The sequence below is a fragment of the Condylostylus longicornis genome, unplaced genomic scaffold, assembly GCF_029603195.1.
Source record: "Condylostylus longicornis isolate FDR11 unplaced genomic scaffold, ASM2960319v2 ptg000042l, whole genome shotgun sequence".
In the NCBI taxonomy this organism is placed as follows: domain Eukaryota; kingdom Metazoa; phylum Arthropoda; class Insecta; order Diptera; family Dolichopodidae; genus Condylostylus; species Condylostylus longicornis.
In genome coordinates, this window is record NW_026578011.1 from 351279 (window position 1) to 374726 (window position 23448).

At 25.8% G+C, this 23448-nt stretch overlaps 1 protein-coding gene across 4 annotated transcripts in view; it reads right to left on the reverse strand.

The window, feature by feature from the left end:
* LOC129609965 (amyloid beta precursor protein binding family B member 2-like) overlaps positions 1-23448 on the reverse strand; it is a 285959-nt gene that overhangs the window by 55198 nt on the left and 207313 nt on the right. For all 4 annotated transcript variants that reach the window (XM_055522249.1, XM_055522246.1, XM_055522247.1 and 1 more), the window contains one exon: positions 9093-9263. In XM_055522249.1, the coding sequence (XP_055378224.1) occupies positions 9093-9240 (148 nt within the window). In that variant the 5' untranslated portion in view covers positions 9241-9263. The remainder of the gene's footprint in view (positions 1-9092; positions 9264-23448) is intronic.

Below are 23448 nucleotides of genomic sequence, written 5' to 3' on the forward strand. Positions count from 1 at the left end.
ACTTTAAAATGGATAATGGAAGGTACGTTAGAAATTCATAAATGTTATAGTAATGAATTGGTTTAATTAAAATTTGAAGATTTTAATATTTTTTGTTATGTTTGTCAGAAAGCTGGCTCATTACAATCTACTTAAACCTGAGAACTGAGAGAACAGAGATGGCAGAACTCACTCCTCATCTTGTCGTTCCTTTTATTTTGGTCATTGAGGGAAAATGTCCAGTGAGTACCCCAAATATACACATATTATAAAGTATAATAATAGTACTCTATTTTTCAAAAACAAAATAAAATAATGTAATGGAAATGCATCTGTTTCTTTCTAATTTCGTATATAATTTATTAATGCTACACGCAATCATTTACGAACAATTTACCCTTTCTTTCTATTTTATTTTAGACCTTATTAACTAAATTGTATATTAATAATGATAGAAAATATGCTTTCTTTTCAGAAATAAAAAATAAAAAAACACTCAGACTTTCAAGAGGTAAAATTAATATGAAACAAAAAAAAAACAGAAAGTATACTTTTTATGATTCCCAACATTTTTAATTTGTAATTTTTTGTACAATCATATTCTTATAAATCAACGTCATAACAGTAAAAAAAACTTAACGTTCTAAATAAAAAAATTGTACAAATTTAAAATGAATTTATTTTTCTTCTCTTTTCAGCTCGTCAGTTCTTCACTTTTCCCATAGTAATGAAAAAACAAAACAAAACAGAAAGAAATACTTAAGTCCTTTTTCTTTTTATTTCTTCAAGTAGTAGAGTATTCATTTTAATTTTCCATTTCTTGATTTTAACTCACTCGCACTACCATTACTGCCCCTAAACAGTTTTAAAAATCTTAAAATCTGAAAACACGCAATACAATGAAAACAATCTAAAAAAACAACAATTGGGATAAATTTTCTTTACTCAATTACCTTTGGGAAATATGAAAAAAAAAATATGTTGGAAGTAGGTAAAATGAAAATGGAAAAAAAACACAAGTTTGAGTAAAGGAAGGTACGAGTATAATACCAGTAATTTATATTGTAAAAGAGAAAATAAATAAGCGAATAATGAGGAGGGCTGTGAAAGGAAATCGCGAAGTAATGATTGGGAATACCGTGAGAACTTTCAATTGTTTTGTTCTTCTCTTTTTGTTTCTTGTTTTTGAAAAACTTTTTGACTATTTGTTGCTCTTTCACAATTTTTTTTCTTTCTCTTGTTTTTTGATTGTTTTTAATTTTTTTTTAATCTCAACTTTTCTTCCATGTAAATTATTTAAAGCTGTTACATGAAATTTTGCTTTTCAAAATTTTAAATTTTAAAAATTCAAATTTCTGTGAGCTTTAGTCTAAGAGAATCCGAAATGGCTAAAAAATTGTGGCAAATATGTGATTTTAATTTATGAACTTGAAATCATAAAATTGAAATTTAACTATTCCAAAAAACCTTTCCTTAAAATTTATTATAAAAGTCCCAGCATAATAAATCTGAACATAAGTTCAACAATATTGATATATACGATGTATGACCGCATCAATTCTTTACTTTTCTTCATTTTTCCTAGTTTTTTTATTTAAATATCTAGGTATGTTTGGTATTTTACAATAAAGAATTAAATAATTTTTAAATATTATTTAATAAATTTTCCCTGAATAATATTTTTGATACATACATACGCACATTGTATAACACATTTTTAACTTCACACTCACATTCTTGTAACATTTTTATACCAATTAAAGTTTTAATTGAATTTCATTTTCTTTTTTGATTTTATACATACACAGATACATATATACGTTATATAGGAATTTTGTAATCAAAAAGTTAATAAAATTTCAAATTTCTTTAGGGAATCAAATGTCTAACATTTATTAAAAAAAATTCTCCCAAAAAATTGATTGAAAGAGAAAAAAATATTTCTTTCCTACACGACGTTTTTTTTAGTAACTTAAAATTTTAGTGTATTTGAAATATGATTTAAGTAGCTTTTGTATGTACATTTTTATATATGTATCTATGTTAATACATGTAATAAATAATTTATTGTAAAAGTAAGTTTTTCTGATATTTCATTATACTCTGGGAATTCATTTATGGTTTTTTACTTTTTAGAAAAGTTATTTTATTTACATACATATGTATTTCTTTTGGGAAACATCAACAAAAATTAAATGCAAACACATATTCATATATACGTATATCAAAATATGCGTAGATATATACGTAATAAAATCTTATTAATAGAAAATTATTTGAATTAAATGTCAAATTGTTAAAATATTTCAGAATTCTAAAAGTACTCAAACCTTGACATAACAAAAATATCAAGACCTGGATCCTTCTTTTTTGTGAAAGTATGTGTTGAAACTGCGAGGGTATTTATAGCAAAATGACATATCTGAATAATTTCCTTTTTTTTTTTGAATCGACTTAAAATTTGTGCTTTTTTTTTTTCTTGTAAATAATATAAGCCATTTGCTGTTAATGTAAACTCAAAAATATTCAAAACGAGGCATAAATGGTAAGGTGGGTTCAACTGAGTCCAGGCATAATGAACGACAACGACGGGCGGCTGATTGCAATAATTCAAGAACATAACAATTTCCCACACAAATCAGTAGACAAATACACATAGGCCTCGTTAGATCAACTGAACTGAACTCCTCGAAGCAAATATCTGTCTGAGATTTACAGCTATAAAACCCAATAATACCCAGAAAAAAAAGAAAAATTGACGCTCAAAAGCTTAAAAGCGCAAAAGAAAAATTAGTATGGAAAACATAAAGAAAAAGTAAGAAACTGTGTGTGAAGCAGGTATGCAAAACATATTCATATAAATGGAAGAAGAGTTCTCAGGTGCTGAAATAAGGGAAAAGAAGGAGTGGATCTTAGACACGACATGGAAAAAATCAAAGAAAGAAAAGAGCTCAAAGAAAATTACTGGTAGTACACAGTATGGAGCTTACAACGTGGTACAAAGAAAAGATCAGGGAAATAAAGAATAGCAAAAAAAAAGCAGCAAGAAAAGATAAGAGAAACTAATATAATAAAATAGCTACAGAAGCACAAAAAGCAGTAGAATTGAACAGTATGCGCGCACCCTACAGTAACAAACGAATACTCCTAAATAAGGGCAAGAATCAGAATCAACCAATCAAGCATAGACAGGACCAACCCTTGTCACTCACATAAATGCAGCTTCAAAAATTGCAAAATTACTTTAAAGAAATAAACAGCGACAGAATCCAGAACCAACGGTACATAGCCGCCAACAGTTTTCAGAACACTAGAATGAATCTGAATCAGGAGCTGCTAAAAATAAGCCCCAATAGAACAACAAAAATAATGCAGCCAATAATTGGGTCAGAGAATCTAGCAAACAGAATAAATATCGTGCTGTTAGAAGAAGTTCGTTAAAATAAAGCTACCCAAAAAGAGGGGAAACTTAATGGAATGCAAAAACTGACGGAATATAACAATACTGGACGCAACCATAAAGGTACTTGTGCTTATAATATATTCCATAATTTGGAAGCGGGAATTGAATAGGCGGAATGATAAAATATTAACCATTTACTAATTATTATTAAAGGTTTAATATTTATTAAGGTTAATAATTTATTAAATTCCTACTCAACTCAAATATTTTACATTTTTATTGAGTTGCTCAATTTAATTGTTATACAAGTTTGTAATAATATATCTGTTATACATATATAAGTATACAACATACAATATACTATCACCATACATATATTATAGGTATATACATATAAAATATAAAGCACCATATATATATTTTGTGTCTCATGCTATAAAAAAATAATTTCGAAATTAATAAAATTAAATATTTTCAACATCTCTCCGCCATTAAAATACTAAAAGAGAAATAAAAAGCACCAACCGTCAAACATTCATTCATCCGTCCATCCTCATACAAATTCAAAAGTGTAATAAAATACTCTTTTTTCACATCTTTCTCCAAAACAAAAGACAAAATTTTACGAATAAAAAGAACTTGAAATGTTTTTGCTGTTTTTGTGTTATGATTGAGTTATAGTCTTGAAAAAATAAAAAAAATTGTTTGAGAACCAACAAATCAAACTGAGTATAAAAAATGAAATGAGTTGAATAAACAATTTTATCAATTACATAACCTTATATTTATTTTAGTCTTTTTTTTTGTCTTAACACACATGAAATATAACAAAATTGAAAAAAACACGTCTACACTTTCAAATATACAACGTTCATTGTGTTCCATTCTAATAAAAGTAATTTAATTTTATTTTTGTTTTTTTTTTTTCATTTTATTTCCACACATCATTTACAATATTTTTTATATTTACAAATATTTTACCACTTAAGAAAGAGAAAGAAAAAAGTGGAAAATATGAAATTCTTCCACAAACATTTTGTTTTATAATTGTATACAATCAAACTAACCTCAATCTTTTAACACGTTATCCTGTCTTTTATGTTGTATCTATAACCTTTTTTTAGAAAACTAATTTTATATGAAATATTTTTATTAGAATTTTTTTATTATAACTTTGTAAAATAAATAGATTCATATAGATTTTTATGTGTACATATCCATGACACGAAAATACTGGAAGGCTTAGTACAACCTGACACATAAAATTTAAAAATATTTTCGGTATCATGTAAAATAGACACGATTTAATAGCTTCAACAAAGCTTTCATATTTAAAAAACAGTTACTTGACAGTTATTTCAGTCATCTTTTCTTTAATTTTTCTGAAAGTTTACTGTCTAGCTTCTCTTAATAGATTCTCTTGTAACTGAAATCTCTCTTTAAATCGTACTTTTGAGTTAACATTATCAGACAATTATAACAACAATTATCGTAATTTTATTACAAGAGTATCAGTCATGAACTCCACGTATAATGAAATTTTTAATACATAGATTCATATTATATCCCTTACAATTTATTAAACTGTAATATTAAAATAACTGTAACAGAAATATACCAATTTAAGGATTGCGTACTTATTCACATACAAAGAAAAAGGAGAATGAAAAAATCGAGAAAAAATGTAAGGTTTTTTTACATTTAAGAAAAACACAAGAAAAAATAACAGAACTACATCGCAATAATGAAACTTTATTTTATTATGTTTGTTTTCATTTGTTATATTCTGTCAGACGCCCTATTAAAAAAAAGAAAAGAAAAAAAATAAAACTTAAAGCTTTCAACGACAGTTAGAAGTCATAAAAAGTCACGCTACATTTCTTTTCTTATTTTTTGTTTTTATGTTTGTTTGTATACGGCGTTCTCTTTCTTTTTTTTTTGTTATAAAGGTTTTTTACTGTTTCATTTCTGTTTTTTGTTCTACTTTCTGTTTTGTTACTTATTTGTTTGTTTTCTGTTCGTTTGTTTGTTTGATTCTTGCTTATGTTGCTTATTTTGACGGTTTAGTATATTAAATGTACAAGTAAATTGCTCCACATTTACTGTAATATACGTTTGATAGAGAAAGAAAGTGAGAACACAATAGCAAATAATGTCATTTCTTTATTCAAAGATGGTGATTAGAAAATGTGAAAACCACATTGTTAAATAAAATAAGTAGAACTAAATACAGCAAAAGTTTACTAATATATAATTACTGTTATTGCCTATAAATATGCAATATTTACGTATTATAACCTAATTACCGTATAAATGTCTATTCTTTTCAAAACTCATTCAAATTTAATTTTTTTTTTAACTATTTTCTAATTTTTCGTGTGATTTCTCGTAAAATCATACAAATATAAATAAAGCAAAATTAAAACTAAAGAAGAAAAAAAACTATGAAAACAACTGTCGCCAAAAAATTCATTAAAATTCATTTTCCACAATTTATGAATAATAAAGATTCATGTTTTGAAGAAAAGAAACAGACAGTAAAATTTTAATAAATACAATAGAAAAGGAAAAATGCTTTAAAAAAACTATCGTAAAATTAAAACGTCCAATACACGAAACACACGACAGGAAATAAAGAAGGAAGAGGGCAGGAAATTAAATTTATAAAGTTTACTCATAAAAAATATCAAAGTATAACTTATATTAGAAAAATTATGCAGCATATTTTGTTATTAAAACGAATATTACTACGATTATTTTCAATGGTAAGTCAATTCTTTAAAAGTCAGCAGTTATTTTAACCCAATTTTTGTGTAATTATTTGATTTCTCAATCTAGGTGTTATATACAACCGATAAAAACAGAATGTGCCAAAAATCACACTGAGTTTATCTTCACTAAAAGAAACTAGTGTTTAATAAAAATTAATTTTACCTAACTAAAATTTCTAACAATTAAATTTAAATTAATATTTCTCTTTTGTCCTTTTAATTAAGAAATTATGGTAGAAAAATAAATAAATTACTTCAATTGGCATAAATGAACAGTTATATTATAAATTTACGATTAAATTAATGTGACATAATATAGGGCTATTTATGCATATTATGTACAGTTAATATTAGTTTTACCGAATCATTTATTTACAACCGAGAAAATTAATATTCAAATATAATATTTACATACAGATACTTATAACGAAATGTATAATACATAAGTGAAATATTAAAAATACATTAATTATATATACATATTGTGTGAGATATAATTGGCCATAAAACTATTATATTGTATATAAACAGTCTAAAATCTAGATGCATACTTTTCACACTCATTTAAAACTTAAATATCATAATAAATGTAACCAATTTAAAATTTCCAAAATATATCTATAGGTATATATATAATAGCATATATAAACGCTGTTGTTATATCATAAAATCAACAAGTTAATAGAGCAACAGTTGTACTACACCTACTCCACGGGTTACTACAAAATATATATCAAGTTTAATACCAAAAAAGGAACAAAAATTTCTAAATTAACAGTTACATTTAAACACATACAAATAAAATTTAAACTCAATTTTTCAAAAACTTTAAAATACCCAATCATGAGCATTAAAAAAATGTTTTCTCACAAAAATTTTAAACCTTTTTTATTCACTTTATTATTTTCTTTATTAAAAACAAAAATAAAAATTAAAGAAAGAAAAGATCTCCTTAAAATTTTATAGCACGCTGTTTCATTTATTTTTTTCTGCGTGTTTTCTTTTTGTTTTTTTGTTTTAATTATAAAATTATGTCATGAGATTTTTCTTTCACGATATAATTATACGATTATGATGGCATTTTAATAAAATTTAAAATCGTAAAAAAACGAAGTGTTTTTTTCTAATTTTATGCGGTTTATGTGTTCGTACGTTATATTTAAGTTCTCCTTTCGGAATTATAACATTAGCATATATTGGTGATGAAACATTTATGCTTTCGCAGTTATAGTGATGAAATTATTATTTTTATAAAGTTTGTATAGAACAACAGTATATGTTTACATTTGAAAGAGAATAAATATATAATGTGCTGATTGTGAAAGGTTTTTTCGCCCGGAGAAAATTTGAGAGCATGATCTCTGACCTTCTGTAACAGAATTTAGTGTATTAGTCCCAGGGTAGCTCTGTGTCCTAGGTGAAGTGCTGCAAGGTGGAGCTGGTGGGTCTGCAGGTCAAGTTGAGGAAGTTTCAGATAATGGCTTGTTTGGGAGTGATTTGAGCAAGGCGGCTGAACACCAAAGCTACTCTGTAAGCATTTGTTGGTCTGGCGCCATTGCAGCTCCACATTGTACGGCAAGCTCTGCTAACAATTTGTCCATTTCTCGCTGGTGATAATGATCTAGAGAAATAATTGGTCTGGCACTCATAGGGCTTTCGTCGAAAGCTAAGTTTTGTCTTCTGATCGCGGCCTATGGGTACAGGGTAACGTTTTCGGTTTGGTTCTGGCGTATGATACACTGATGGCTCGAAAACGACCTCGGGTGTGGGAGCGCGCATGTATGAAGTGCGGCGGACATGCCTTAAAAAACGAATCTGTACCCATATTGCTTATTGTTTTAAAGAGAAAAACATGCAATTGAGATCTGCCCCAGAAAGACTTCAGAAAAGGGATATAAAAACTGCACCATTGCTTTCTGATGGTAAAGCGGCATTGTTCGATCGAACGGTGTACTAGCGGATTTTTAAACTAAAAGTACAGTTAAATCTGGTATTTTTAAATACATGCTACCTTTGGTTGCTTTGCAGCTTTATAGAATTTCTCGTTTTGATAAAGTCTTAAGAAGAAGTTTTCGGTCTTATTTTATTTAAAAATTCAAGCAATTTTAAGAAATTTTAGAAACAGTTATTTCAGCCAATATAATTTTTAATTAAAAAACAAAATTATAAAACTTTTCTGGTTTGGTCTCATTCAACACTGTTTAATCGCTTTAAAATGGAATTTTTTTGGCATTCTAATAGCGTACTAATTGGATGAAATTGTGTGGAATATACTAATAAAAAAATATTATTATGGATGTTTGCAAGGAAACTATGAATATAAATAATGAAATTGAGAATGGAGTGAAAGTATTTTGAATCGAGCAGAAGAAATTTAATATTAAAATTTCGTAATTTATTAAATAAAACTTTACTATATATTGATGAATGTTCCCGTAGGTACAGTTTTCGCTCATTTTAATTATATTTTTAATAATATATTATGGGAATACTAAATAAAATTAACACATCTATGGATAATAAAGCATTAAATTTTCCATTGAGTGTACAGTTAATTAAAGTTAATGAAACTTAATATTCTGAAGAAATCTTACTTACAAACAAAAATGGTAAACCACAACAACAAAACAGTTTAAGTTCCTTCCAACATAGATAAACTATGATGGCAATAATAGTGAGTATTATTGTCATCACAATCAGAGTAATAATATTTTTAATAATTTCATATGCTTGTGTAAAAACTATTAATTCTAGGGTTGTTAAGAGTTAATAATTTTACAATATTAATGAGTATGGTATTTGTTGTCGTAATGGCCGCCAATTTAATAAATAATACCAATTTTATTCAATTTTTCACTCTAAAATTTTTTTTTATTTGTTAGTGAAAAATAATAATTTTAAATATAGAATAAAAATTTATAATAAAATTTCTTTCTTACCTAAAAATATATCATCATCGTCAATATTTTGTGAACTTGCAAGTGTGGCAATAGCCGCCATTGCTTTACAAAGTTCAATCAATGAGGGTGGCGGTAATATAGCCACGCTCAATGGTGCCCTATTTAAAATTTCACCCGACAACAACATTCAAAACTAAGACCACCGCTTACCTGTAAGTATAAAAATATAAAATAAAAATTTAATTTAAATTTTAAAATTATAATAGAATTTCCTAAATTTAATTTAAGCAAATAAGGTTATAAGGTTTTTTTTATTATAAAATAACAGTTCATTTAATATTTCTGATAATAAACAAAATTATAACAATGTGTTAAAATAATTCACTTTAAAAGCTTTTCCCACACAATAAAATACAAATGGGTGGAAAATTCCAAAATTTTCATTGGAAAATTTTATTTGCCATGCTTATTAAGAAAAAACAGAAACAAGAAACGAAATATAAAAAAGAAAATTTTACAATTCAGTCGTTTTTAATATCCGGCGTGAAAATAAAAAAAAAGTTAAATTTTTTTTCTTTGAAAGTAGGATATTGGCACTTAAAAAATATCTCAATCCATTACAATTTTAGACCTTTTCAGGTATTCGTAATAAATATTCAAAAAATTTAATATTGTTCTAAACCAGTTAATAATTTTAATAAAAAAATTTCTATTTGTTTTTTAGTTGTTAATTGGCACTTTATAATACTCAAAGTACGATTTTAAAATATAGATGAGTCCGTAATTAATGCTTCCTTCATTTGTCAAAAATAGAATTGCATACAATCCTTCAATTATTATTTTATAAAGGTGATTGGCACTTAATATAAGCCACTTTACTTTCTATGTAGGATACAAAATCAATAATAGAACGCATGAATGGACAAAAGATGTACACCACAATAGAGCTTCTACAATTTCTGTAATGTGAATAAATATTTATGTGGGGCAATTTATTTAAAATGTGACTGAAACCAAAGCCATCATTAAGAGAAAATGTTGATATCATGATTTATTTTACTTATATTTTGTTTTAATAATGTTTATAAAAAATTTTAATAAATAACAAATGAAAGAAAACTGATTCCATTAGAAATAGATATAATTTTGAAGCACTCTAAATTTATTAAGAACCATGAAAACGTATAGTGGAATTTATATCCAAATCGAAACCCTTTACATAATGACGGTTTTAAGGCAGGGGAGCAACATCAAGTTAAAAGCCTGAAATCCTCTTAGGGGTCCTGATGTATGCATTTTTATGTCAAAATAGGAATTAAGGATAGTCAAGTAGCACCCATCTCTGCCTAACCACAACAGCATAGCTTTATTCAATAACAAAACAAGCCAGCCCTATACAGCATGCTTACCTATTACCCCTTTTGTAATTGAATCGGTGCTAAATGATATACATTTAGGTAGCCCTAAATGATCACCTCTCCTGGAATTCTTATATTGATAGGGTTATAGAAAAAACATCGATGGCCTTGCGGATGTACAGGTGTTTTGCTGGCAAAACTTGGGGCGTTAGTCCTAGGGTAGCAGTGTGGCTAAACATGGCTCTTGTTAAGCCTGGTGCCCGTGGCGTGGTGCCGCAAAGTGGAACAGGTACGTGTAAGGCCAAATTGGGAACACTTCAGTAGTTGTACTCCCCGGACTAGCCTTTGCGATCATTTTATACCGGGGCCCACGCGCACAAGGACAACCAAACTATTGAAAAGTTGGGGATCTGAGATCTCTTTTGTTCATCAAGGCCTCTTCAATGTTAGGCATTAGGAGCAATTGGATTTAGGAGGAGTTCCTTTGCCCATATCTCTTTTCAGTAATCTACAATCTACATATTAGAATTTTTCTTTTCTTTAATGCGCTTATATTAACCTTTAAATCTCTAGAGGCGGATTCCATTTTAAATTGCAGTCATCCCCAAATATACAAACATAAATCTAGAAAAAGTCAATTTCTGATTAAATCTAGTGCCTTTGAATAAACATTCAACTGTTCTTTTTCGTTTCAGCTCATTTAGAAAACACAATTACAGTTTCTTTTTATTCTGTACTATGTGTATGTGTTTTCGACATTTTTTTGTAAATTTTATTCGATGTTAATGATTTTATTTCTTTTTGGTTTGGTGGTGTTGACGTTCAACTAATAATAATTATAAATCAAATACTAGCATACAATTTTAATGAGAATATAACCAGATGCTAGATGGTATATTGCTATTATATTTCAGTGTTTAACCAGGATTTTTTCGTATATATTCATTAAAAAAACTATAAAAGCAAACAACTATTGAATTTTTCATTAAAAAATTTTCATATATATAAATATTTTTTTAGTGCCTATAATGATTTTAAAATAAAATTGCAAACAAATTTTTTGTATACGTATGTATATTGCAGATATTAATTGAAAATTTAATTAAATGGAAGTAAAGATATGTTACAAACCGAAAAGAGAAAACAATACACCGTGGTTGTGTTTAAAATTCTCAATTTATGAAAAGTTTCAAGTAGTGTTTGGAGTTTTATAAAAAAAAAAATGACAAAATTATTTTTATTTGTTAGCAACAGCGTTCTCAACTGCCTCTCCCAGAACTGGTCATGCCGTCGAACCACCAGTTTCACCATATTTCTATTATTATCAGATTAATTTTGTTGTGATTGCATATAAGAAAGAGTTCGTACTAGGCTTTCTTTGCGAAGAAACTTATACTCTCTCGTTACCGTACACGCCTATATGCTTAGGGAACATGCAGATTAGGACTACTCTCTCTGCTATACTGCCTATAGCTTCATATAATACAAAATTCTTGTATATATTATTTCAGTATCAAATTTAGTTTTTGATCTTGAAATAGTACTTAATTTCTTATTAGTTTTTAAACGAATGGCTTTATAGTCCTAAAAACATATTAAATGATAATTATCTAAGATTTTTTTAAAGCAATTAGAGAACTTGAACTAATTTGTGTGTAAAAACCAAAAATTTATTTTTATGATACAAGGTAAGAGAAATTAATTAAAAATATTTATGAGCAGATTAGAAAAAAAAAACAAAAAAAAAACATAAAACCAAGTGTCCTTTTTTTGTGTATTGTAATTTTATAGTCTGGATCATGTCCAAAGGTCATAAAAATCATTTATTTTTGTTACGAATACAATATGATTCACTAAAACATTCAAGGACACAACATGTCTGTTCTGCAATTATTTTTACCTTTATTGATTTTGTACTTTAGTCATGTATCTTTAAAAAGAATCAAATTTTCTTTATTTTTTTGTAATTTTGTACACCTACTTTGAGAATATTTTATTATTAAAAGTCTATGATGTCATAAGAAAAGATTAAAGGGGTAAATTAATTAATTTTTTTATAAAAACAAGAAAAAATTGTTTGTCATACTTTTCTTTTTATAAAAAATTGTATTGTAACTTCAACATATTCTCTTTCCCTTAAAAATGTAAAGGAAGATATGAAATCAATATTTGGAGTTCCACATTAATCACCGAAAATATTTTTCGGTGGTTAATCAAAGAATTTTTTTATAAATTATGTAGATGGGCTTTCTCTAAATGGAAAATTAATCTGCATTTATTCTATACATAGAATGAAGTAGTCACAGGTATATTGAAACATTTTCCAAACTATGTAAATGAGGTCCTTAATCACGCGACTTACTTTTTGGTTAAAAATTTTATTTTCATATTTGTCGCATAAATTTTTCAATAGTATTTCGGAATCTCAGATAATAGAATGTACTCAGATAAACTAAAAATAATTATCCTCTTTTTGCTCTCTTCATCGAATGAAATTAAAACTCTCACAAAATTCATTACATAATTCAAGTTATCTAAAATAACAGAATGAATTTAGGAATAAATATTATACAATTTTGAAACTGTTATACTATGAAGAAAGCTAAGAAACTGTTATAATATTAGAATATATTATAACACTAGTCTAAAGGAACTTTAAACCTAGCAACATACTTAATAAAAATAAAAAAATTTAAGTAATTTAAGAAATTTCAATAGTTCACTTTAAAAATTTAAAGACTTAAATATTTAAAGATTAAAATATTATAATTGCAATTATTGTTATACTTTTATTGTTATACTATATATTGTACTATATGTTGCAGCTACAACAATATTAAAAATTAAATTAGTTTTTTTATGGCTTCATTTTGTTTGGAATTCCCGTGTTTATTATGAGAGTTTGTATGGTATGTTATTACTGAACTAAATTTTTGTAATACTGTCATACCATATTGTTATAGTATTGTGTTTATATGGAGTCATCATTTAATTAAAATTATCGATTTTTATTTTTTGTTTTAATAAAATATTGCGCACTAACAAAACTAATTTAATGGAAAGTAAAAAGAAAGAAAAGTACAACAACAAGTCGAACAAAAACTAAAATTAAAGCATTATCGAGATTTTTATCAAATTATAATAATTACATGAAAACTTTTAGACTATTTATTCACAAAGAATACAAAATGAAAAGAAAAAACAAGAAAAGGATGTTTTAACAAGGATATTTCTATAACATACATTATTCATAATTTGTATAAATATTTTGTATAACGTTATCTATTTTTATATGCTTATAGGCATAATACATTTATTATATATTAAATAAGATTGAAATTTTCTTATAATTTAAGATTAGTAAGTAATAAATTATTAAATAATTATGAATATATAGTATTTAGTTTCCCACTCATTAAAATAGTTTTTGCTTATTCCCTTGTGTACTATATATTATAGCCTTATCTTTGATTGTATTATAGTAAAAATTTTAATTTACTTATAGATATAATTATTTAAAATCTATTAATGTTCATACAAACATAGAGAATTATAGAAATAATAACAAATAAACTAAGTCAATAAATATTTAATTACAATTCTTCATAAATAAATATTTTATTACAAATTAATTATATAAAGTATCTGTTCACGTGTCTACTGTCATAATTATGATGTTATAGATTGTGATTTTTAAAATTTATTTATATTAAAATCAAATTAATTTAAAAAATCAATTTTATTCGTAATAATGTAGATTTTATCAATAATATGGTGAATGTGTCATGACTAGTGTAATTAAATCGTGGCGTTTTTACACAAAATTCCTAATACATTAAATTTGAAAAAGCGAAAAAAGATTAGATCTGAAGCTATAAAAGAGCTATAATAGTATTTTTGTTCAACCCACCCTTCCTAATAAATACCATCATTCCCCTGGGTCACATTGTGATGCGGAGAGAGAATACAGATCGGCTTTCAGAAATTTGGAGAGGATCGAGAAATTCCGGAAGGAGTCAGATTGGAGGAGGAGAAGCCAACCTATAATTGTGAGAAAGGCGTAGTAGACCTGACCTTGTCTAGGTCAATATTATTAAGTTACCAATCCAGGGTTAAGTTTCAAGTAATAGACGTTTATTGTAGGTAAGTACTCGTATATGTATTTATGCAGTTTGCTCAAATACATAACCTTGTTTTGTTTAATTATACATTCAAAATACTTGAGGAATCTTTTATTTTCTATAATTAAGGTTTAGTTAATTAATTTGTTCAATAATTTTTTTGCTTATCTTTTTAACTTGTTAAAAAAGAATATAAAATTTATAAAAATTTACCTATTAAATATCTTGCTTTTTTCAAACCCATTGCATCAAATAAATCTGGATCTGTTATTAATATTACAGTTAATAAAAGACTTGCTGTAATAACATCCAAATTAAATAAAAATGGATGTGAATGACGTAATGATGTTGCTAATGGTGAATTATATGAGTTTAGTATAATGCACAATGATATTAAAATCGTTGAGCATTTAACTGAATTAATTTCTTTCGAAGTCGCCACTTTGATTTTATTGTTTTATTCTTGAATAAGTTTTAAATTTGATTTCTTATAAATATTCACTTTTCATATTAAAATTATTTATTTCTTATTGTTATTTAAATTAAACAAAAATGAAAAAAAAAATTAAAGAATACTTGATTTTTAATTATAATCTCTTTTTAAATTAAAATTATTCTTTTCTATTAAATTTTCCATTTTCTACAAAAAATTAATTAAAAATACAAGGATTTAATAAAAGTTGGAATCATTTTTATCACAAATTAAAATTTAATCAAAATACAATAATAATACTCGTACTCGTATATATATATATGTAATTTATGTTTAAAATATATACAAACCCATTAAAACATATTGAATAAAAAGTAAAGTTAAATTGGTTAAAAAGTAAAGAAAAATTAAATAAACAAAATTTAATTAAATTAAATAATGAACATTGCATAGCAAAATAATTAAAATTTTTTCAAAAATTAATGAAATGCCAATAAATTATTTAGGTGAATTAAAAAATTATTTGAAGAGCTTTTGCGTTTAATATGTGGAAATATTTCAAAAAATCATGTTAAATAGGAGGAGAAATAGAGGAGAATAGAAAATTTTAAAATATTAAGTATGGAACATATTATAAAAAGTAAAATTGTCGAACATATTAAATCTCTTCTTAAATAATTTTTAATTTCATGTACATATATATAAACCTAAAATTTAATATATGCATATATTATGGGCCTTAAATGACTCACTTTTAATTCAAATAAAAATTTAATGGGAAATCTGAATGAGTAAGAAAATAAAAAATTGTCAATTATCAACACCATTTAGAAATAAAAAATAACAAAAATAATACGACTTTTTCTGTTCATCTAACACAAAATTCAACTTATTCTTTATTATTGAAAATTCCCAAAATTAAATTGAAAAAGGAAAATTTTCACCCACTTACAATAAAAAATTTATTGAACTAACATAATAAATTCTCAATAAATTGAAAGGCAAAAAAAAAGTATAATCAAATAACACAAACAAAATTAAAAGAGAAGAACCGGAGTAAAAACCTATATTAAACGAAAGAGAAACAAAAACAAAAAAATTTACAATTTTCATATCCTCTTCGCCCTGCTGGCATGACACTTTTACTCTATTCGTATAATAGAACCAAAATTAAGTTATGAAAGCGATTTCTCATGTAATCAAATTCATATTTCATCCCTTGTGCAATTCATTAACACTCAAAATAAATTCGTACATAACAATAACCAAGAGCAAAAAATATTTTTTTCCCCAATATTTGAAGGCAACAACAAAAACATTGTTAAGGTACAGGAATGAAAAATAAATTATAAAATTTTAAGTAGATTAAAAAAAAAAAGAGAATGAGTTGGAGAAAGTCGAGTAATTTTTTTACATAGTAAAATGATTAGCAAGAGAGTGAAGTTGAAATTGAAGGTGACAAATCCGTCTGGAATTTTTTCAATTGGAAAAATTTTTAATTTTTAAAAAATTGGCAAAAGAGAGAAAGAGAGGGAGAAAAAAAAATTTTTTTTTGTACTATTATTTTTTGATTGTTTCTTCTTGTTATTAACTTCCATTTAAAGTTCGTGTTTCATGTTCTTTTGTAAACGAAGGGGTTTCTTTATTGTTTCTGTTTTAAAATTCTTTTTTTTCAATTTATACTGTTGTAATTAAATACCGTTATTTGTTTTACTTCTCATTTTATCTACTATTTTATGTATGTATTGTTATAGAATTTTTATTATGCCCTTACAGTTATTTTTTTTTGTTTTGTTGGTGTATTTTTAATTTCCTTTTAATAAAAATATAAAACAGTTGACATTTCTCCGGTAAATATTTAAATTGAATTCCGTTATTAATTTTTGTTGTTAATATTTTCAAAAGCTGTGAATTTTTTATTTTAATTTTAGTTTGTTATTTTGTTTTTTGGATTTTTAATGAAAAATTTCAATTATTTCATTTTGCTTAAATTGGTTTTTGTTTTTTTTTTATTAAATCAAACATTTTCATAAGGTTTTAATTGGAATCCCAAAAATTATTAACATTAGAAAAAAATCCTTGAAAAATCAAATAAACCAAAAATACAAAAAGAAAAAGAAAATAATTTTAAACACGCAGAAAGAAAACTGATTTCAATTTCAGAAAATTAATGTCGAATTTCTATTCGTTAGTCTAACACAAAAACGATTCAATTTTTTATTTTATATATGAAAAACGCGAACAACAGAAAAGAAATCTAAAATTTTCGTCTCACTATGACTAATACTACGAATATTCAAATATTGTACACGAATATACACTATATTTCCTATTATTGTACATAATGTACTGCTACACATAAACATATACTAATACAAATATGTTTAATAAAAAAAATATAAGTGTACAAAAAATTTTACTTTATTCTTTATTTAATTTTATTAAATTTTTATTAGTTTTCCGATAAGGTTTTTCTTATTACGTAGTCTTTATTAAATTTAAGTACTTTATATTCCATCCAACCGCTAGGACAACTAAAATTCAACTAAAATAAAGTTTAAAAGCTTTGTTTTTTCAAGGACAACCAACTACAACTATACACTACAACGATAGAGAAAGAAATATGTATAAAAAAATTATTAAATTAAAAAAATAAAAAATAATGAGAAACTTCAACACAGCATAAAATGTTAGACACAGTCATACTTACGCTTATGAAAATTGATTCTAGCTACTCAAGTAACAAACCAAAAAAGCAAACATACAACATAACCCAGCCATTCAGTAAATTATTAAACTATAACTAAAAGTATATAAAAAAAAATGAAACAAAAAAAATGTGTGTGTGTGTGTGCGCGGAGTTATGGTTTATTGTAGAAAGAAAGTAAAAAAGAGAGAAAAAGAAAAGTTATTTTTTGAATATAAATGAAAAAAATCAAACGAAAATATCGAAAATATCAGAAGGATAAAAAAAACAAATTCGACAAAAAAGTTGTTTTTTTTTCCTACTTGCGAACAGAAAATTAGCAATCATTCTATGCTTTGAAGCATTTATATGTGAGTTTGTAGTACTTTTGCTCATTGTCGTGTTGGTTATACGAACATTGAAGAAGAAAGCACAAGAAATTAAAAAAAAAATTAAATTTTGTTTTTGTCTCTCATTTCTATTGAATTTTATATAAAGAAAAAATTCGGGTCGAAATCGGATTTTCTTAGTTGTTTTGTTTTTTTATTTCATGACTTCGTTGTTTTTGTTATAATTTTTGTTGTTGTTGTTTATTTATGTACAAAAAAATTATCGTCATATGAAAATAAAATAAAGTTTTTCGAATATCGGAAAAATAAGCTTTACAATTATTAAGATATGTATGTATAGATGTATACAAATTTGTTGCTGTTTTTGTTTTAGGATTTATTTCGTACATCTTTATAGACGAACGAAAAACAGACAAATTTGACGTACAATTGAAAGACTTACCACTGTAAGCCTTTCGGTTGTTTTGCCTCTTTCAAATTTTTTATTTCAGCATTTTGTTTAAAAAAAAAACGAGGGTATGACAAGTATTCCGTTTGAAAAATTAAATTATTTTTCAACAAAATTAGGATGCACAAGTATGGCATAAGAACATGTAAGGAGCGCCTCCATTTATGAGTGATCGTATATGGTTAGTCTGGTTTCACGTGCTTTGATTTGGCGAGGCCCATGTGTATTTGTGTATTGATTTGCGTGGGACCGTGGTACCGCCTATCATCATGTTATGTTCTTGACATGACGCAATCATCCGGTTTGTGTTGTTATTATTATACTTACAAAATGTCCGCTCATTACTTCATACCCACCCGAGAATTCATGTCACTTACCATTACGATAATATCTTGGAAAGGTGCATTGCTTGGTTCTCCCTCCGATTGTGAGTAGAATTTATTTTTATCTCCGGTAATAGACCGCAACTTATACTAAATAATGACACTACATAATTAATCCATGAATATGTGGTAACACTATTAAAAAATTAGTACAATGTTATATAGAATATAGTCCGATTGTTTAAATACAAAGGAAAAAACTAGAAAAAAACTGAAGTAGAAAAATTGAATGAAAAGAATTTCAAATATTTTTCCTTTTTAAAGACCTTCTAAATTTAAAACAATATGTGTATATATGAATAACGTTCAAATTATAATAATGTTATATATATTTTTAAATTAAATTTGTATATTTTTATTATATTGTTATACGTGTATACATGAAATTATCTATAAAAATATTGGATATAACAAAAAAAACAACAAAATCAATTTATAATTTTTTTTACGGTTTTCCTCTCTGTATAAAAGAATACACAATTTAAAATTGAATTATATACAAAGGAATATACAAACATACAAACATATTATATTACATATGTACATATCATTATATAGAGTTGCTTTTGCTCTTATTATATGTTGTTATTTTAACAACACAGTCATTATATATACATACTGTGTTCATTTTAACAACGGCAACAACAACTGAAAAAAAAAGGATTCATGGTTTTGTCATTTGCTTTGAATTCTTCTTATTATATTATACGAGTACATATATACATATATTATTATTATTATTATGTAAATATACACCAACACATAGAAAGGGAAATATGGGAAAATTAAATTTTTAAAATATGTTTGTGCTATGTTGTTGGCGTTGTATTTTTTAATATAATTTTTGTTATTACCATTGCAAATTAGTCACTGACTTATACCAGTCTATATACTATATTAAATGTACATACTTATTGTTAAGCATGGATGAATCATCTGTTTCGTTTGTTATCTTTCAAGGATATTTTAAAGTTATTATATAAATTTATATTAAGGATTTTAACTAAGTCTATGAGTATATTATACATATATCCTTATAGATATTGGAGAGTTTGTATAACAGCATTTAGACTTAATGTATAATAAAACAAGCTGTTTAATGTACAGAAACAAAAAAGTAAATAGAATTTCTACCAAATATCAGAAAAAAATTATATATATATATATATATATATATATATATATATAATTCTAATATTAAAGATAATTTAATTTAATTTAAAATAAATTAACACCAAAATTAATGAAATTACATTTAGTTTCTCTCTGTGTACACGCGAAGGATTTCGTTTTCATGAATAAGAAGCAAATATTTTTCGGTATAGCAAAAAAAAAAAATTTAGTAAAGCAAATTATTTTGATCCTTAAATTAATGATTTTTTATGTTCCCACTGAAAGTTTCTTCCCACTTTAAAAAAAATTTTATAATTTTCTTTTATTCTTTTGATTTTTTTTGTAAATTAATGGTAATGTTAATGGCAATTTTTGTTACAGTTATAATTAGGAAAATTTATCAAAGGATTTTTTTTCTGTGTTATTTTGCTCTCCTATACTTTTACATTTTAATTGTACTCATTTAGAATATTGTTATTTGGTATATCGCACGTCCGAAAGGATTATTTTAAAATAGATTGTATAATTACATAAATAAACAATGGAAATTTTATTTGACAGAGAAATTGGCCAATTTCATAACCCATTTTAGACGTATAAAATCGTCATAAATTATAATTAAATTAATTTTTTATATTATATAAATAATTAAAATTAATATTGATCTGTAACATTAAAATTATTAGTCAGAATTACAATGGGGATGAAATTTTTTTGGAATTTATTTATTGGAATATTTCATTTTTTTAAAAATTGTTAAATATTAAAGTAATATGAAATTAGTTTGCTATTATATTAGAATGAATTAGTATTGTTCTATTTAACACGTAGAACAAATAAAATGATAAACTATAATAAATTTTAACATATTGTAAAGTCGGATCTGTCGTCCGGAACAGACTGTCCGTGGCAATAAATTTATTTTGATTTTAGTTTTTTTTTTCAATTTAGAATAACAACAACATTAGTTAACAAAATTTAAAATATCACTTATTTTAAATGAAGTAATAAATATAAAAAAAAACATTAATTAATATCTATCTGCTATCATGGAGGTTTTAAGCCGTTTAAGAAAACTATTACATCAAATATTTGAAAACAAATCACATATTTTCAGAGGATACGCGGAGGATACTGAAAATGATTTAGTATCAGTATCACCCGCGCAGTGTTATTTTTAAAAGCTTAACTTCTGGCAGACTATGAACAGATGCGCCTCAGGAAGATTATACGGTTGGGCATAAACCAGCTTGTCGTGACATTGCAGGATTGGGGATCAACTTGTGTGTCTAATAAGTGCGGTACTTACAAATTCTGTTTTGGAGGTTGAGAATACCTCAGCGATAAACCTATGAGAACAAAGAAAATACTGCCTTCGGCGAAGCTGCGATTATCCGAACTCTTCAAATTACTTGAATTCATGAGGAGGGTGGGTCACGAGTGTTGTAAGGACGTGGTTCACACCTGGTATTGATCCTTTATTCTGGTCGTGGTGCACTTTTACAACATCCAACTTCAATGATTATTTCATTTAAATTTTACTAAGACTTGCCTGGTCCATTTCCCGATAGAAGAAGTAGTTCGCTTTTAAAAATTTCACAGAGTCAAAAAAGGTAGTTCCGGTCTTACAGTTTTTTAACACATTAACATATTTGATACCCAAAGAAGGTTGCTTTCATAAAGGTAAATTTAACAATAGGAAAACTTTTATCTTCCAAAAGAATTAGGTGTCTCACAAATATTCAAACATAATTATTGTATATGAACTTAAGATGAATTTTTTTTGGAACCTAAGAAGCCAAAGAAAATAAAAGACATAATTTTATACACATATATGCACTTGATACAAGGCAACCAATATAACGTAAAATATTAAGTTATTTATAATGTAATAAAAAATTTTGAACAAATTTTTTCAACACCAAATATTTCATAAAAAACTTTAAATTAAAAAATTGTTTTTTTTTTTTTTGAAGAAATATAATTGAGATATGAAAAAACAAATGGGTGAAACTAAAATATAAAACTTATAGTTGAACTCAATAGGAAGATGAGCAATTGCATAACAGAAAAAATATAGGAAAGGGGCAATCAGCCAAACAAAAATAAAACAAAATACAGAGGGTACAGGGACCATAGAGAGTACAAGGAGTGTGTTTGCAAATAATATTTCAACTCTTGATACTATCATTGCTATACTGTTACTGTTTTTTTTATAATAAATTTCAATTTTTTATCCTTAATTTTCATTCTATTACTTAGAAAATATTCCAATATAGTTTTTATGAAGTGAAAATTTTTTTTATTTTCAATTTCCGAATTTTTATTACTTTTTTTCTTCTAATTTTCCTGTTTTGTAATTCATTTTCATCTTGTTTAGCTAAGCGCAACAAGGAGAGCAATTGGAAATTGAGAAAAAACAAAACTAAAATAAAAGCAAACGTAAAGTTGTTAAACAAATTCACTTGATGTTTTTATAAAATTCATTTCCTTTCTAGTACCTTTTTAAAAACAAGTAGAAACGAACAGCAAAGCAAATAAAACAAAATATCGTCCTGTGTACCAGAAGTACGAGAACAAAACCAAAATTCTCATATATGTGTACTTACACAATTTTGAAAAAACAGTAGTATGCAAAGTAAATGTATGCATAGAGGTGTATATATATATATATATATAAATTGATGTATAAGGACTCGAAGGATAATAATTTAAATTTAATACTTCCTACATTTTTGTTTGCACAATATATTGTGCACCACATACCTAGATCATACAAGCATATAAGAAAAATATTGTATTTGAAGAAAATAAACGTTTAGATGTGTTTATTTACATGTATATTATAACTGTTATATGTATATATATACATACCGGTAAATATACTATAATACATTATACGAGAGTAGAAATTGATATGCAATCATTGGAAATATTGTAACTGCCATACAAAATTCTCTTCTTTATCTTTTATTTATTTAATTTTATTTTCTTTATTTCAATTTTATACAATTCACTGATCACAATATATTTTTATAATAAAACCTGAAAATTTTAGAAATATAAACAAATCAAGTTGAATTAAATATAATATAGAAAAATGAAATCTCTATTAAAGAATTTCTTAAAGATTATTAAAGTATTTTTTTATTGACCACAAATCGTTCAATTACGGAAGCATATTATGTTTTCACGAAGTTCACTGCGATCATGTATAAAGGTCTGTTGTATCTCACCCGTCCCAGAGGGACAGTACAGCAACCGTTTAAGATCTACTCCCCTGATAAGCTCGAGCAACTTGTGAGGCTTTAAAAACCGCAATTCCACCGCTGTAAGAGCAAAGTTTCTGAAAATTTGCTTTAACCTACGAGCGAAAGCATCACACTCTTACAGAAGGTGTACTCTGGTTTCACTTCCCTCTAAGTCTGCAGTAACTTTTCTAGAAGCTCCTAGACTTGCCACAACCCTGAAATACTTCAACAGCGCTCCGGCCACCTCCTCTG